The sequence below is a fragment of the Podarcis melisellensis genome (assembly GCF_964234715.1).
Source record: "Podarcis melisellensis genome assembly, chromosome: 6".
NCBI lineage: Eukaryota > Metazoa > Chordata > Lepidosauria > Squamata > Lacertidae > Podarcis > Podarcis melisellensis.
In genome coordinates, this window is record NC_138538.1 from 55,746,292 (window position 1) to 55,765,262 (window position 18,971).

Genomic DNA, 18,971 nt, shown 5'->3' on the forward strand with positions numbered 1-18,971 from the left:
CGAAATGCCAGCGTAGTGAGTGATCCGTGAGAAAGTTTTTTTTAAAAGAAAGGAAGAAGAAGTGAAAGAAAAGAGAACGAAAGCAGATGCAGAGAGAACAACTGTGAAGTCAGCTCAAAGTGAACAGAAGGGTTTAGGGAAATAAAAGGACCTCTCTTCTCCAAAGCAGGCACTGAAAAGGAGAATAGCTTCCAGTCTCAGAAGCAGGCAGCTTTCCAATCACTCAGTCACCTCTTCTTCAGAATCCGACCCTAAGTCATGGCCTACCAGATGAACCTGCTGATCCCACATCTGCTGTCCAGAGACAGAAGAGAAAAGGGTTCCCACACTTTTAATGGTTCTGCAGAGGAGAATTTTGGCAGACATACCTTGTCATCATGCAGGGGGCAAGAATAAAGCTACGTCACCTGCTAGGTTTCTAATACATTTTTATTCTGCCTTTCTAAGGAGCTCTAGGTGGCACACTTGGTTCCTCCCCACCTTTCTAATCTCAAGAATTTTTTTAGGCTGGGTGACACCAAATGGCCCAACCCTAGCTAGAAAGCGTTTGAACCCGACTCTCCTCAGTCACAATCCTAGGGTTGTAGACACCTAACGTTTACTCGGAAGAAACCCATTGAAATTAAGTTAGATATGGTCATTAATCTCAATGGGCCTACTCTGAGTAAAAGTCACTTGGATACAATCCCTACATCACACTAGCTCTCAGAGTAGAATCAATTCCATCTTCTGTGCAACAAGACTATGGGAGTCTTGGCTGCCTCTAATAACCTTCTGCCAATTAGACTGAGAAATTGGCATAGCCTATTCAACAGCCACAGTCTTCCCCCATCCTTCAAGCTGCTTCGACTTCCATTCCCATTATTAGAAGCACAGGAATGTGTGGCTGGATACTTGGAATGGAGCTGAAGGTCTAGCTGTGTGTGTGTGTGTGTGTGTGTGTGTGTGTAACATGGTTATTAATTCAGAAAAACAAGTTTAAGGATGGGAGTTCACAAGAACATTTACTATGGAAGTGAGGACAGCGTTACAATGAAAATGTGCCAGTCATGTACACTGGATCCCAGCCTATGTTTAGTCTGCTCTCTGACCACAAGCTCTATATTAGTCAAACGATCTGGGCCATAAACGTCATGGTATATATACAGTCTATACAAAGAAGAGAACGTTACGTACTCTTCTGTAGCACCAGGTTTTGTGTGTGTGTCTGGACTCCTGCAGTCTAGATGCTGTGGATGCTGTTATAGAATGGAACAAGATTTTTTTAAACGAAGGAAAACGAAGAAGAGAAGCACATGCATCTGGCACTTGGAAGGCAAACATGATGGGATATTTGTAGACAAACTTAATGCCTACCTTTGAGACCCTCTTCCAAATAACAGGTTTGTTAAAGAAACAAACAAACAACCTTCTCATTAGTTCCAAAAAGGTAATATACATGGCAACATGCACATGAAAAACTTTAAAAAATGATTAGCCAAGTAACAAACACTCTGTATTGCAAAAGAAGTAAAAGAGAAAAGGATTTTGAGAATCCCCGATTTGCACAGATCCCTTTTTTGTACTCAGTCATTACCATCACAGCCAACGGTGATATAGGAGAATGCAGCTACTGAAATGCAATGAAATTTCCATAGGGCTCCTCTAGAAAACCAGTTTATTGAGTTTGCTTGCACAAAGCTTATGCAGAGGTTAGATTATAACTGGCCTTTATTGAGTATTCATTCTGTTTTATTTGCAGGGCAGTTATACAACAATGAGTATCAGTCCTGCATTCATCCTGATTTGCTGTCACGATATTTATACATCTTCCCGTTAGTCATTTGTTCGTCCCTCACTTTTCAATACATTTCTGTCAGTTTCCAAACTGCAAAGGGTCTGATTATTTTTTTTAAAAAATGGATTTGATGTGAAGTGGTCCTTTTAAACCACTTTAACTGCACAAATCTAGAGTGCTTGAATTCCTCTCACAGAATAGTGAGTCAACCTGAGTACAGAGAGACTAATATTTCAACAGAATAATGGATAGCATGGAGAGTTAAATTGCAATTCAGAGTGGTTTGCTACATAATAACTTACTGGCGTGATTCACATGAACCACTGTTTCATATGACACACATGAATCATACGAGTCTTCTCTTTCCTCCTCTGGCATGCTACAAGGAGGATAAGCCAGATCAATAACCATGGTTTAAAGTTGAGTTCTTTCAGTAAACCATAGCAAACCCTAACCACAGTTTGTCAAGGTTTGCATATAATGACAATCAGCAGCTGGCTGAAAATGAAAGCACATGCTTATGATCTCCTTGCAGAGATCATGATCTCTGGAGGAGAGGGAAGACTCCATGAGCTGATGTTGCCATGTGCAAACATATTTAATTTGGTAAGGTTTATAATAATGACGTCCCATTTCAAATGGGAAATAGTATTACTTTGGCCTTTCACTAAGATAAATGCCTTTTTGATTTGTTGCCCTGTTAATTGAATGCAAAAGTTTTACTGTTTGAGGCTAATGTTAATTTTGAAGCTGTTCAGTGAAATAAAGGAATTGGGAATATTGACCTTATCTTCATGATTAGGAGGACAGTGAGATGGTTAGCTCTTATGAATCATTTTAAAGGGGTCAGATTTCCTTTAAAGAGCATCATAAGCAGAGTCACATAAGGTTGCCTAGAGTAAACCAAAGTTGTCCACTGATCAGTTCTTTTGTACCAAAACCAACCAAGCTACTGAAAAACCCCCACGCTCATTGAAGCCTTCTTTCTTCTTCTTCACAGATGTTCACAGCTGGCCTCACAGCCGTAATTCGCACATGGCAGTCCTTCCATGTTTTCCCATTCAAGGCAAAAGGCTGTCTCCCAATTCCAGCTGCGAGGTAGTCATTAGGTTTCAAATACCTCCAGAATAACAGTTACACATTTGTCTCCAGTTCATTGATTTCAATAGTGCAGTGGTCCTTACTGCTAGATTTCTCTGTATGAGTTTCTGTCGGGTTTTCTTCTTGCTCCACTTGAACAGGTATTTGATGCTGGAATGTCTTTGATGGTTCAGGTCCATGAGGCTCATTCATGTTCTTCACACAGCCATTTCTCTGGTAAGCCATGATCTGGTGGATACTGATGGGTTTTGTTTCACAGATCAAAGGCACCTATGAATGGAACAGGGAGATTCCCATTACTATTTTAGAGATGGTAAAATATTACATGTGGTATCGTTAACATGTATGGAAACTTGGGGCCTTCAAAAGATGGAGAGGAATTGAACCACACTCACTTTTGTGTGCTGTGAATTACCGTATATATTTATGGTCACAAGGGACACAGCTGTCAAAATCCAATAGGGCATTGCCATGTTTCAAAATGGTAGGATTTACAATCCAGATTGAAGCTACAAATTCAGAAATCTATGACCCTTCTGGACTTGTACCAGTTCAGATTAGGGGGGGTGCATGTGCGGGTGTTCCCTACACTAAAACAACAATAACTTCCTGCACATTGAAAGGCACACTATAAAGCAGGCTCCAAAAGTATAGAGTTTTGAAGTAAGGGGAATCATTTAAACACATGGGGAAGGGTCATATTTCAGTGGTTAAGCATCTGCTTTGCATGCAGAATATCCCAGGTTCAATTCCAAGTTGAGTGATTCCCATCTGAAACCCTGGAGAGCCACGGCTAGTCCTTGTAGACAGTGCTAAGCTAGATGCACCAAATGTCTGACTCAAGACAGTAAACCTGCAGCTTATGGGGGGTTATGTTTCAGGGACTGCGTCTAAAGCCAAAATCACATATGGTCAAAGCACTTTGGGTCAATGGCAGGTGGGACTGCCAAAGCCTTCCCCCCTGGAACCCTGCCCCCTTTTATTTATGTTTTGCCATGTGCGTAAAGCTGAACGCGCACAAGTTAAATGCGCGTAAGTTGCAGGCTTACGGTGTAACAAAGCTTCCTGTATTTGCGCCATACTCATCTGCAGTCTGAAGTGGTATAGTGCAAGAAAGGCTGTTAACACGGGATAAATATAATTTTAAACACACAGTTTAGCCCTCAAACATTGATAATCCACCACACAATGTGCCTACCGCTACATTCCATTTTTGTTATTGTTCTGGTTGAAAGTGCAACACTATAACTCCATTGTTAAATTCTCTCCCACCTCAGACCCATCCTTGGTGAATTCTTTTCTGCAGATGTGAGCCATGATTCCAGCAGCCAGAGCATCCCCCAGCACGTTGATCATTGTTCGGAATCTGTCTCTGTCAAAACACAGTGGGGACATTAAGGACGCCATTTCCTTTTGTTATGCAAATGCTCACAGATTTAGACTTCTCTCTGTTATACTCCCATGCAAAATAAAAGTCCATGAATATAATCTGATATCATGCTAAAACAGCCAGTTATGAATAGGAAATAAAGGTACCTACTGAGTGTAAATTCATATATCACAATATTAGACCAAATGGGCCAAATATGGAAGCACCTTGAACTGATCTTATGATAGATTCATCCCAATTTGCTAGCAGGGAGGTGAGACAACAGTGAGTCAAAGCAAGTGTTATCCTACACATTCCAGTGCATATCCTCATCACTTTCCTTATTGCAAAAAACATAATCTTTGAGGGATGTGGGTTTCTTGCACAAGACCTTCCAATCAACCAGGATTTTCTGGTATGTGTGTTAAAACCATTCAAAAATAGGGGCAGTCTGGAAGCATCCCATGAATGCCAAAAAAAGTAAAAGGATATCACCCAAAAATAAACATTTTTGTGCCTTCCAAACCTGTGATTCTACGCCATGACTGTCTGTTCTTCTGCACCTGCATTTTGTATTTAATTCCCCCATGTATTTTTTTCCCCAAGGATCAAAAAAGTCAATTCGGTGGGGCAAAAACCCTTATACATTTTGTTTGCTCTACTCTTTGTCATTCTAAATATTGGCATGCATGGTGGAATGCGAAAGCAAGAAACATGGAGCAAAATAGCATTTGGGTAGTAGCTGAGTGGCTAAATTCACTCCGGATTTCCCTAAATCAACCTCCTTCCCCCAACTGACATTGCACTTCTGGTCTCTGGATTCTATTTAAATGGCACCAGAAATGTCTTGAATGGGTTGATCTGGAATTAATTCTGTAAAGTGTGGAATCCCGTGCAGCAGCTTTAAAGAGTTTGTAAAAGACTTCTATCAGTCCTGAAATATTAAGGACCTTTTGTGAATAATGAAGGAAGCAATCCTATGCCAAGGATATAAAAATAAAACTGGAATGTGTTTTAAAGACAAAAACAGGAGAACAAGGAAGGAAAGTGTACTTTGTATGGGGTGTTTGTATAAGACATAAGCAGGAGGAGCCATTAAGCATGTCCAGATGGAGAGTAGAACACATTCTGATTCCACTTGGAAAAGAGAAGGCACTTCAGGGGCCAGGAGTGTGTTGGTTGAGCTAAAACAGGGATGAGGAAACGTGGCCCCTAATTTAATGTTTGTGGTGGTGGGGAGAGCTCAGAGAGGAGAAGGAAGGTGGGAGGCAGTGGTGGCTAGTGGCCTTTAGGACTGGTGGGGCGAAAAGCAAGGATGCCAACTGTATCAGTTATAACCAATGGCAGGCAGAGACGACTAGTTCTCGGTTTGTCTCCTTGCTGAGTCCTACACAAGCAAAGCTGAGACTAAGGAGGAGGACGCTGACAGCCAGAGCCACCTGTTGGATTGATGGTAAGAAGGACGCAGCGGTTGGGGAGCTGGCTGATGGCAAACCCAGGTTGGCGGAGCAGTGCTCCATGTGCCCTAAAGGACCAGCTTCCACTGGTGAGAAGGGGAAAGTAGAAGGGCATCTGATGTAGACTGAGCAATGGAAGAAAGCTCTTTGCAAGTGATCAGTTCAGTTCCTCGAGTTGCTAAAGGAATGAAGTGGGAGAAGATAGAGTATGTTTGGCACTGCAGCTTACATGACTCTCCATTATTAGCATTTACTATTACTGTGTGTGTTAGCTCTTGGTAACATTTTTGTTTTAAAATGATATATTTCCCACTTTATTTTCTTTGCACATAGGTTGTTTTGTAGTCCTAAGGTAAAACCCATTTCATTTTCACAGAGCAAAAACTGAAAGGGAAACATTTGTAAAATGCAGCTTTTAAGCTGCTTTGAACATACAAAATTGAGGTGAAAGGGCAGGTGTATTAGCTGGAACTACTCTTAGTACATTATTTGAAGCCGAGTCAAATTCATCTTGGCAGAGCTGCAATCTATCTGAAACACATCATGTGATTTCCTTATTTTTCCAATGCAAACAAGCACATCTGAAAACTCAATCACATTGGTTAATATATTGATGTGGGTCATAAAGCTGAAATCCAGGAACATCCAGATGTTTGGCTTAAAAAAGCAAAGGGTGGTCCAAGATCAGCATTGTCCAGGTTTTCTTTCTTTCTTTCTTTCTTTCTTTCTTTCTTTCTTTCTTTCTTTCTTTCTTTCTTTCTTTCTTTCTTTCTTTCTTCTTAATGGAGGTTAGGTTGAACCATATGTTATTAAGTAGATATGTGTATGTGGGTGAAAACATGGCTCTGCCACTGCAATGTTTAGATCTGCCCACAGTCACAGTCTGTCCCCCTGTCAAAGCTGTAAGCCAGAAAAGATGTTAACGGCAGCCCTCAGCAAAGTGCTCCCTGGGAATCCCCTCCCACATCCATGAGCCCTAGTGGCAGTGAACAGCAGCATTGCTAGCTGCCATTTTAGTTTCCCATAATGCCACAGTTCTATGCCAAAGGCATTTCACTTTTTAAATTTGGCTCTTTTTCCTGTCACTGTGAGGCAACAGAAAAAGACAGCAAATTCAACAATTGCATAATTACAGCTGAAAATGACGAACGGCTTTATGTTGTAAACTGCCCTGTGATCTTTGGATGAAGGGTGTTATATAAATTTATTATTATTATTATTAGCAACAACAGGGGGCATACTCAGAGTGCATTCCCATGTCTCTCTTTGCAGCTGTAGATTGAATTCAAGCTGACGCTACAAGTAAGAATATTTGTAGCCGCGATATGAATTCTTCTTTTAATTCAAGCCAGGGTCACAAACAAAGAAATGAAGAATCAAGAGTGTACTATTCTTCCTTTGCAGGCCAGAGGTTCAGTTTAATCATCTGATGTCATGTGATTGACAGGTAAGCAGCCCCACCCACCCGTCAAAGTGACCTACAGAAGGGGGCAGAGTTTTGGATCAGCCCACCATCCAGCTCCAACTCCTTCCCTCTCCCCATCATAAAATCTATAATCTATTGGATCTAATTTTCAAGTTCACAATCAGTATGTCTCATCAAAGGATGATTGCCATGTCTTGCTTATGGGCATCCTATGGGCATCTAGTTGGCCACTGTTGGCAATAGTGTCCTGTACTACAGATCTTTGGTTTGATTCAGCCAAGCAATTCTGTGACTTTCATGACATGACCACCCTCTATTGCACCTTTCAGCTCACAGTGCACTGTAGTTTGCTATGAATGCAGCTGTTCAATAGTCACACATTCAGTTTGGTTTGAAGATGAGAGAAAAGTCTAAAAAGAACCACACCATCCCGTTACTTACAAGGCCCAGTCGACTGCAATGATTAGAGTGATATCATCTGTAGGAAGCCCCACTGATGTAAGGACGATAACCATAGTCACAAGGCCAGCTTGCGGGATTCCAGCTGCACCGATGCTGGCAGCAGTTGCTGTGATACTTTTACCAAAGAGAGAGAGAAGGATATTAATGATCTAACAAGGAAGAATACATCTTTGGAACCAACAGAGAGTTTTCATCCATGCTTGTATTTGATCCACACCTATAAGTAACTCTCATATGCTTCAATCTGAACTGAGCTGGAACAGAAGTCCATTGAATAGGCTGGATGGGGTATTTTGATGTGAATGGTGATGAACATCCCTATCTGGGGCCCACCAGAGCCATTTCATGCAACAGGCTTCACACTACTAGAGCTGGACCTGGGCCCTCCTTCACAAGAAACAGTTGATGGGGAAATTTTGTGCCGCTGTCCCACCACACGAAGCTGCCAAACTCAACTTGATATTGTGTGAATACAATTAATGTGCCAGCAATGTCGCTGCCAGTTCATTTTCAGGCCTAATTCAAGGTGTTCACGTTAGTGTTTAAAGCTCTAAATTACTTAGGCCCCAAATATTTGAAAGACTGACTCCTTCTGTACAGCTCCCAATAATTCTCTCAAGCGACACTGTTAAAGTCAGTGGGATAACATCAGCAGAAGGTTTCTGCAGAGTCGGAATCCAGTTCCTTGTTTTCAATACACCTTACACACCTTATTACACCTTAGTGCAACTTGTGACCCATCAAGCTCGAATGCAACCAACCAACCAACCAACCAACCAACCAACAAACCAACCATGTATTGTGCCATACTAATACTTGGCTGCTGCCAGACATGACCCCCATTTGTCTGGCTGGGTTGCACACTGGGCAGTATGACATTTAGCATAGAACAAAGCAATTAATTGCAATAAAATTAATGGCAGGAATCCCCCTGCTCTTAACAATAATCCCAGTGAGCACAAGAACTGAAATGGCAAATCACAGCTACATAAAAACATAGTCTAATATAAAGCTGATTACTTTGGTTCAGTCTGAACAAAATTATGAAGGATCTAGAAATGACACAGTCATGGATTTAAATATTCAGTAGTGAGTTGTTTTGTTTTTGGTCTGATAATTCATTTACCACTACTTTACTGGAAACCTGTCTGTTTTACTGTACCTCCATCCCAAACACCAGACATCCTGTGTTTAAATTACCCACTCCACAGTTTGGACTCTTAGCCATTAAAAGCTTGTGAAATTTACAGCGCATAACTATGAAGCTAGGCTTCACCAGGTCCGCCCTTTAGCATCCCAGGATTCAGCCCTGGCACATGCAAAGTAATAAGTAAATCATAGTACGTCTTGGAGCATGAAGAGTGTCTTTCTCTAACCACTGTGTGACCACAAGCAGCCACACACTTCTGGAATTATGAGAAAGAGCTTCCAGATCAGATGTTTTAGCTCACAGGCTCATTTGATCCTTGAGCTTTTTTCATTTTAGAAATTCACAACTGGGAATCTGCTTATAAGACAAATGTAAGCTGGGCCTAGTTTACAAGGAACAGAGCTCAAAGCACACAGAGTCTTCTGGCAGGCAGGGTAACAGAACGGGGCAAATGAATGAAGCTATCTCCAAGTCTCTGAAGTTACATGCAGTTTCAGAGAATACCTATGGTGGCGATCAAAAATTGTATATTTTCCTACTACATTTCTTTCTGGTCCGAAGTGCTATCCTTTGTATGTTAACCCAGAAGCAAGTCTCATTGTGTTCAGTGAGGATTAGGTAAAAGGTAAAGGGACCCCTGACTATTAGGTCCAGTCGTGGCCGACTCTGGGGTTGCGGCGCTCATCTTGCTGTATTGGTCGAGGGAGCCGGCGTACAGCTTCCGGGTCATGTGGCAGCATAACTAAGCCACTTCCGGTGAACCAGAGCAGCGCACGGAAACGCCATTTACCTTCCCACCAGAGCAGTACCTATTCATCTACTTGCACTTTGACATGCTTTTGAACTGCTAGGTTGGCAGGAGCAGGGACTAAGCAACGGGAGCTCACCCTGTCGCGGGGATTCGAACCACCAACCTTCTGATCAGCAAGTCCTAGGCTCTGTGGTTTAACCCACAGCACCACCTGCGTCCCCCTCAGTGAGGATTACTCCCAGGTAAATGCGCAGCTCTAGAATTTGATCCCATAAAAGCATCATAATGCTAACAGAGAGGCTTACCATGGGGCATCCATTCTGAACTTTCACTTCCCACAAAGCACTGTGCCTTCCTAACCAATTCAAAGAAATATACTCTACGCTTTCCCATATGTAATTATGAATGAGGGTGCTTGGATCATGTATCAGCAGTGTGCACAGTACGCAGATTTGCAGGAAATATCTGCAAGTCAAGCTTGCTAAATATGGGACCCCCTTTGTAAACTGGTTTTTTACCTTATGGTGATGATCTGCCCAAAGTCCAGCTCGTAATTGTTTACTTGAGCAATAAAAATAGCTGCTACTGCTTCATAAAGGGCGGTCCCATCCATATTGATTGTTGCCCCCACTGGGAGCACAAATCGGGCAATCCTCCTGTCCACATGGTTATTCTCTAACAAGCACTTGAAGGTTATAGGCAGAGTGGCTGAGCTGTAAGGAAAATGGGGAGAAAAAGAGAGTGAAGTCAGCAACACCATAAGGTCTGAAGTAGGGGGGCTATCTCAAACCTGCAGGTGGCACTGCCAAGAAGCATCCGTAAAATACTATGGTCCTACTGGCAGGGTCAGTACTGACTGTAGCCGTACTCAGGAAGATGAGTTGGCCAACAACAGATGGCAATAAAAGTTGGTGTTCTCTCTCCCCAATCCCAAAATTCAGCTGCGCTTCCTATCTACTGTCATTACCTCTCATTGCCTTTCATTCCAGTCACTTTGCATTTTTTGTGCAGTTCAAATAACTAGCTGAAGAAGCCTTGCTGAAGGTAGTCACTCTCTAGAATGCACCAGGGAGAACAAGTCTTTCAGGATTTCTTTTGCCATCATATGAGCTGTGATGACCTAATGCCAAATGAGAAGCCAGACTGAAATGGATATAGATAATCAGCTTCTGCGAGGTGCTTAAACCTGAGCCTTAGTTCTTCTCTAATGTTACCCAGAAACACGGAGACGGAATTGAGTAGCAGCTTGATGTCACACTTGCAGAAACAGGGGATCAGCCATTATGTGTTTTCTCTTTTCCAGGAGGCCTGGGTGCAACCCCAAACCTGCAAAGCGCCTGATATGACCTAACTCAAATGTCTCCCACACTCCATCTTAAGACTTAGCAGCTGTAGGCACAGATGGCTTGATCAGCCATTACTGGTCTTTCCGCACCCCTTTTGTAGTCTTTTTATCATCAAGCTGACAAAGAATTTTGAGGAACTCAAAATCTTGAGCACTATTTTTTGATGTTTTGGTTGCCCTAATAAAGATATCGCCCTAATAAACAAAAAACATAGCTCTGATTTTTAAAAAAATAAGAAGAATGAGTGCATATTATTTTGCCCACAATGTACTCAGTTCCAGCATTCATCCATCTCAATATAATAAAAGCAAATGCTTCCATTATCACAACTGCCCTTCTCATGGCTGTCTTTGGAACTCTACCAGGGCATCATCAGCACCACATAAAACCCCCCCCCCATAATAGGACTTTTATCTTCAACTGGGTATTGGGATGTTCTTATAAGAAGACTACATATGCTGGCCATTTGCATTTCTGCACTATTTCTCAAACGGCAGAAGACTGCTGGTATGAGACACCTGGTTTGACCCTGATCTCTCTATTTATAGTTTGGATTATGAAGTTAATCTGTAGAGCAGCTCTTGTGTTATGGGAATGTGGGGAAGTATTGCAGGGACCGGCCACAAAGTACAACATTGGGCTTCTTGCCAGGACCCTTCTTGAGCTTCTGTTTGTCTAGTGACACCACAAAGGATGATTTCTATGGGATGGGCAGAAGATTTCCAGATCAAACCTGGCTACATACCAAAGTGGCAAGAGGAAGCCCCCTGCAGATTAGTGTCCCCTATCCAAGTAATCCAGAAGGATTGCTATGGGTATTGAAGCCGCTGACAGATCCAGGAAAATTCTCTGAGCAAGGCAGGGGGGAGATGGTGGGGCCGGTGGAGAAAATGCCAGTGCTGTAGTCAGATGGATTGGATATGTCACTGTTTAGAATCCAGGGATTGGGAGACTTGGATTTGGGGACCCTGCAGCATGAGTGCCTTAGCGAACTGGGAGTAAGGGAGCTAGACAAAAATAAGGAGTGCAAGGTAAAACTGTGCCAGTGTTTCATTCATTATATGGTACCTGGATGAGGTGGCCAGAGCAATAAGCAAGGCTTGAAGAATCCCTCTGATGAAAACAATGGGGTTCTTCTTGGTGATGAAGAAGTATGTCATTGGCAGAATAAAAAGTCCATGTACCACCAGGCCACAAACCACAGTAATAGCGTAAAAGCCTAGCTTCTTCCCGATGGCTGATGGATCATCCATTTCCAAGATCTTACCAGCAATAAGGAACACTATTCCAAATGGAAAATACCTGGGGAAGGAGACAGTGATATTCAATGTGAAAGAACACTTCCGCCCAAAAACTGAAGGAACTTATATGTATACAGAACTAGTTCTGTGACACAGGCCATCTATTACTATAACCCTTCTGGCCAGTTCCAGAAGTTTTTAGAGCCAAACTGCATACAAAACAGGAGAGTTGTGATTAGTTAGTCTCCTGATTAGTTTTTTTAACCCGAAATGCACCCTTGGAGCATTGCAAGTTTTATTTGCATCATTGTGTGGTGTATATGCTGAACATTTCTTCCACTACAGGCCATTTTTGCAGTCCAAGTCGAGTCCCTAAGCCACTAATTTTCCTCCAGTGATGCTGGTGTGTGTGTGTTAATAGTCTCTGTGGGTGATTTTCCCTGTGGATGAAAAAGCAACTGTAATGGTGAACTTTGCTACAAGAACTGCCCCCAGTTAAAAGGTTAAGCATGCAGCAGAACTGGCATACCACATTTTGAGGTAAATTAAGTAAGACCATCTAAAAAGCCACTTGCCCCACCCACTGCAGTAGATCGTTACGCCCAAAGTCTAAAATTACCTAATTAATAGCACCATTGATGCACGCCCAACAGCTGCTGCTATAATTAAATTTGTGGTTCCCAAATAACACACTGTGGTTAAAAAAAATAAAATCAGAACCATGAGTCTCCCATATCACATGTAGTTTGGCCCATAGAATAGTGGTTGTGGCACACGATACTAACATAGCGCTTGAGTTCCTGTTAATAGGTGCTTTCTTAACAATTCTTGGTACCATTAACAAACCACAGTTCCCAAGATTCTTTGAGGGAAGTCATGGCTGTTTAAAGTGGTATGATACTGCTTTAGCTATTGTCATGGACTGGCTGGAAGCAGAGGAATGGTGGGAGGAATCAGGTGGGGAACCCCAAAGGAACTCCAACAGAAGAAGGCTCAGAGCCAAGGGATTGGTGGTGGGAAGACAATGAGTAGTCAGAGCGAGAAGAGGGAGGAGGATGTGTTGGAAGCTGAGGAGGCAACAGGGTTTAGTGCACAGCAAGAGGCTGTGGCAGACAGCAGTCCAGAGTGGAGACAGGCTGTTGAAGAAGCCAGGGAGTTTCTCCATCCTGTTGTGACCAGCTCTCCTCCTCCCTGGTCTCCCAGAACCAGCAGAGGAATGAATAGGATGGAGGAAAGTAACACAAGAAGAAAAGAGCCTTCGGTTGCTGGGGAAGGACGCTGGAGGATCCTTAGAGAGCGGCAGGAAGGTGAGGACCTTCAGTCCTTGCAACTGCTTCATTGGGGCAATACCTACTGAGAAGAGTTGCTGTGATCACTAGGCCTGAGCTGTTTTCGTTTCTTTGAATAAAGAGTTAACTTCACTGACAGCAGGTGTTTTATTGCTGACCTGTGCCTGACTCCAACCACTGAAAGTTATATATTGCAGATGAGGGCCAAACTTTCACTTGCAAGCTTTATTTTTTCCTAACACTGCATTTACTTACCATACGGAAACAGCCACTATCTTCATGACAGATTCATTTAAGCACTGGCAAAAGCTAACCAAGGGAACGCCACTGTTGCCCATCCTCCCCAACATTATTCCTGCAAATAGATAAATGTTGTTTCATTTTATTCACCATCATATGGATTTACATCACAGGCCACATTGGCTGTGCACCTTAACCTGAAAAATGGCAGAGGTTTCTGCAGTAATATAAGCCAGTCTCTATTATTCTGAATGGAATGTAGGCTTTTCTTCATTGTACTGCCCAAAGGAAAAATACTGCTGAATCTCATGCATGTTTATCCAGAGGTAAGTTATGCTGAGTTCAATGAGATTTACTCCCAGGTAAATATGTACGTGATTGCAGTGGGACTTATTTCTGCATAGGAGTAAACCTACATTGGACTTAACGGTAAACCTACTGTGGGCATAATACTGACCCATAATACCCATTAGACACAAAATTATAACTTTGTGGTCGCTGTAAAGTGAATTTGGAAGTTTCAGTCCAGATTCTAGATGAAAACTAGATGAAAAAAAGCCAGCATCCTATTCCTAACTGCACTTGCCTTTTTTGCTTGGCAACCTTAGCAGACATAAAGGAACTAAGTATGAAATCCCAGATGTCTAATTTCTACACAGCAGAACAGACAAACAAGAACTTGACAAAGGCCAGGAACTGCTACAGGTAAAATCATTATAATTATGTATTGCTGGGTTTCCATATAGTGGGGTTTAAATTTGAGGGATTTGACACTCCTGTTTATTTATTTCAATAAGCGGTCCATCTGCTACGAAGGGTTGTGGCTGGTAGCAATATGTTTTAATAAGGCATCACAAACTATAAAAACAAGAATGTGTCTGCTTTAACTATCCAAAGCACTTAATGGCGGTATTCATTGCCCATGTTGCGCTAGTGCTAGGGTTTTCATTTGTGCAACAGACCTTTCTCCTCCCTCCATGCACAGCCCATGCCCTCCCCAAATCTGTTCCAGGGGGTTGGGGTAACCCCTAGAACAAATTTAGGGGGTTCATGGGGAAGGAGATGCGGAGAACGTCCCGTTGCGCAAGCAGAAATCCTTGTGGGGATGGAATGAGGGGTTTAGTGCTAGGTTGGATTCCACCCAAAGTGTCTACATTACTTCTACAGGATGAGTCCTTTAAAAGAGTATAAGATGCCCAGGTTCAAGCTGAAGTGACTTTCTGACAGAAGGCAAATATCATGACTAAACACCTGAAGGAGCCAGGACTGAACACGTAGCACTCCAAAGGGCATTATGACGTTGTGTACTTGGCTAACTGCCCATGCCATTCAGCATGGTACACAGGAGGTGCTATCAAAAAGAGAATAGCTCCCTTGTAGCTTAATGTCACTGCAATCCTGAGAGGAAACGATCATTGTCTGAGGGTGGCATCTAATGCTAAGCATACTCAGAGCAGACCCACTGAAATCAATACACTTCAGTAATTTATGTTCCTTGATTTCAGTAGGTCTACTCTGAGCAGGTGGCGCTGTGGGTTAAATCACAGAGCCTAGGACTTGCAGATCAGAAGGTCGGCAGTTCGAATCCCCACGACAGAATGAGCTCCAGTTGCTCGGTCCCAGCTTCTGCCAACGTAGCAGTTTGAAAGCTACTCCGGGGGGAAGGTAAAAAGGCGTTTCCATGTGCTGCTCTGGTTCGCCAGAAGCGGCTTCGTCATGCTGGCCACATGACCCAGAAGCTGTACGCTGGCTCCCTCGGCCAATAAAGCGAGATGAGCGCCGCAACTCCAGAGTCGGTCACAACTGGACCTAATGGTCAGGGGTCCCTTTACTTTTACCTTGTTCCTAGCAAGACTTAGTTGGATATTACCCTGAATGCTTTGGACATCACCATTAAACAGAACATGGTCTATCAGCTTGGTACTGTCACCTGCCTGTTGCTTAACCCACCACACCCCTTTCCCCCCCAATCTTTGGTTGAAGTCAACAGAAACTGGAGGTTTAGGGCAAGAGCTCGATGGACGCCCGGCAACACAAACCTGTTCAGCAATTCATGCAACCACACCTGTGGATTTGACTACTTAGAGTGGGAGGAACAGAGTCACACTCATGGGCCACACTTCCAACCTCCACACATTCATTGGTAGGTCAGAGCAGAGCATATCAGGGTACAAATATGTACATGAAATCAAAGATAATCACTGGAGAAAATGCAGGGTCCCTATGTGAGATCCTACAGGCACACATTAGTATATGTGTAGACTCTGAGTCTATCCTGATAAACATGTGGCAGTAGAGGGGAAAATAAAGAGATAATAGATCCATGATCCAGCAGCAGGAAACGCAGTTAGGTCCCTTGCCAAGAACCAAGTGGGACAGTCTGAAGGAGAAGCCCATAGATCAGTCACTGAAAAAAATGCAGGATCCACATTCAGGGAACCATTTCAACAACAACAAAAAATACTCTTGAAAATGATTTAGTGAGAGTGATTTTGGTTTTTTCTAAGTCTCAGTGAACTCTCATATCAGTCTGTACAGCAAATATATCCCAGCCAAGAACTGAGTGTCAGAGCTCACGTCTGTGCTTGTACAGCAGGTTCCAGGTCTCAGCACTAGTCTTGATTTAATGGCAAACAAGCTGATCTGCTGTCAAGATGCAGCCATTTCACAACAACACTTGCTAATCTTTGGCTCGCCATAAATTTCAAATCTGCAATATGTTTTTTGAATTATGTTGCTCCTTCCTCTTAACATAAATTTGAAGGGCACTTCAGCATTTTAATCCAGTCTGGGCTTATTATGAAATGGCAGCTTCAGGAGAACATGGATATTCCATGTTGAAAAGTGGAAATGGTCCCTGTCCATAATCTAAAGGTGGAGGGAGAAGACAGAGAAGGCAAGGCTATAGGCCACATGCAAATGAATAGCAGGCCTGGGCATATTTCTCCATGTGACTGACAGAAATGTCCATGTCTGTAGTTCAGATTCATATCACTTCCATTCAATTTGGCCAGTGGGGATTGGTCCCTCCTCAACACCTACCTTTCATATCTCCTTTTCTTTCACCCAAGACATAAAGCAATGAATGAAAGGTTTGGGTGGATGTGAGTCCAGGGTTGGAGAAGTGATGCAGGTTCAGGGCCGCCACTGGGATTGCAGCCTAAATCCAACCTACCCTTTCTCACAATTGCCCTTGTTGCAATACTCTTTGCATGCTATATTTCCCTGTCATTCACTTTTCTGAAAGAATAGTAAGCAGGGAACAGGTGTGCACAGCCAAACTGAGCAGGGTTCAATCCTGCCCCGCAATTAGCTGTGAGGCTGGCTTGGGATCCAGTGGGTTGTGGGCTAGTTAGCCCCAGACCCTCCCTGCGAATGTCCTGTTTGGGGGCTTTCCACTTAACTCATCTGGTGGGGATATTGGCAGAGGGCCTCTTACCCACCCATTCGGTGAGCAGAAGACGGTGGTTGAACAGGAGGCCAGCTGGGCTGGAAGAACTGAGTGGAGGGAGGCCTCTGCTCAGTCCAGCAGCCCCACAAAGGCCAATGTAATGTAGGGGATGGGGGTGGACTGCAGCCTTACTCACCATTTTTCTAACCCAAAAAGGACCAAACCTTTCCTCACAGCAGAGTATTCTCCACCCCCTTGATCGTTTTGATTTTCCCTTTCTGAACCTTTTCCAACTTCACAATATCCTCTTTGGAAAGGGCTAAACAGCTTTTCATTTTAGATTAATCTGCTAGCATGCTTGCTCCAGAAACTGAATTTTACTTTAGGATGCTACAAACTTTTCCTCTTTGTGAAGTTGCAGTCCAGTACATGAATCAGTCTTCAGCGTGACAATCATGTGATAATTCATGCCAGCAAGATTTATGCTTAAAATAAAATTGACATCATTTTGACCGGAGCCAATGCGTTGGGGGTAAATCAAGGAGAAGAGAGTGCTCAGCTACTGAAATATTCCACTGCTCCCTGCAGGGCATTCTGTGAACTATTCCACCGAACCTCCTAATATAGGAGTGCAATGAAAATTCACCAACAGGAAAACGTGAAGGACATTTCAGAATCTTTAGGCACCAGGCAAAAACATTCCTCTTAAACCAGGCCTTTGGCTGATTGACATCCAATGCCCTTTTAAAATGTGTGTGGGGGTGGGGGTTATTGGGTTGTTTCTGTTTTTCTTTTGATTATGTATTTTGTGATTCTATGTTGTGACTTTATGTTGTAACCACCCTGAGACCTGAGGGCAGTATACAAATGTAATAAATAATAATAACAACAACCACCTCACACCAACATTCTACCATTTGATCATGATCTCTCAGCCAAACCTACCTCACAGAGATGTTGTGAGGGAGGGGAGAACAATGTATGCTGTCTTTAGCTCTTTGGAGGAAATGTAGAATATAAATGCAGTTATTAACTAATAGTAGCAAATAGTAAATCTTATTGAAAACTGGGCTTGAATTGGGATGGGGCAGATGGGGGGGGGGTTTAATACAATCCACAAGCAATTCCTCCCACTTTTAGCCAAATCATGGCCTCCTGTAGCGTTTAAAATCAGTAAGTATGTGGGCAATCTCACAATGTACGGGAGCCTGGTCTTCACTGTAATATGCGTTCCAAAATTTGAAATCCATAGAGTAGAACTTAGTGATGACTAACAAATTTCACTTTAATGGTAAATTAAATTTACCATTAGATTTTTCAGTGCTAAATTCAGTGCTAAATTTTTCAGTGCAGTCCCCTAGCAAACATGAGACATCCTCCTTCAGGGTTTCCATGAAGAGATGTGGCCCTCAGGCCCCTAGCCCTGTCACACAAGCTCTATGAATTACAGAGGGAAGTAAAAATACCAGATGAGGAAACTACAGAGCAACGCAGGACAGGCGAAAACTGCAGAATGCTCTTTCGCAGGTGACTGGAAGTTTGGCTCCAATGCTCAAATGATCAAAGCTATTTCAAGTGGGTGCTATTGAGGTGGGGAAAGAACAGAAACGGCACCAGGGGTTCCAAACAGAAAGGCTAATTCTCCAACATCAAAGGACAACTTCACAGATTACAACCACATACCCATGGTAGCAGAGAATATTACAATCCCCAACACGTTCATGCCTTCGCTGGTGCCTGGTTCTGACTTGTAGATAACTTCGGGTGGTGGTGTGATGTCCAAGGCAAAATTCTGGATGTTGGATCCATTTTCATCCTGAACCCCGTAGATAATGATTCGGCGTGTGGTGCTTTCAGACGCGGCTTTGTTGGCTTTCACAATCGGGGTGCTTTTGGTTCGGTACTGAAAGAGCGGAAGCACATCTCCATTACATGCAGAAGGATATTTTCTTACTTTGAAGTTCCCTTCAT

General features: G+C 43.0%; 1 protein-coding gene across 2 annotated transcripts in view; it reads right to left on the reverse strand.

Moving 5' to 3' along the window:
- Window positions 1–2,181: 2,181 nt before the first annotated feature.
- Window positions 2,182–18,971, reverse strand: part of SLC1A7 (solute carrier family 1 member 7) — a 37,977-nt gene continuing 21,187 nt past the window's right edge. For both annotated transcript variants that reach the window (XM_081915290.1, XM_081915291.1), the window contains 7 exons: window positions 18,684–18,903; window positions 13,625–13,724; window positions 11,908–12,141; window positions 10,012–10,206; window positions 7,572–7,706; window positions 4,151–4,250; window positions 2,182–3,148 (listed from right to left, as the gene is read on the reverse strand). In XM_081915290.1, the coding sequence (XP_081771416.1) occupies window positions 2,912–3,148; window positions 4,151–4,250; window positions 7,572–7,706; window positions 10,012–10,206; window positions 11,908–12,141; window positions 13,625–13,724; window positions 18,684–18,903 (1,221 nt within the window). In that variant the 3' untranslated portion in view covers window positions 2,182–2,911. The remainder of the gene's footprint in view (window positions 3,149–4,150; window positions 4,251–7,571; window positions 7,707–10,011; window positions 10,207–11,907; window positions 12,142–13,624; window positions 13,725–18,683; window positions 18,904–18,971) is intronic.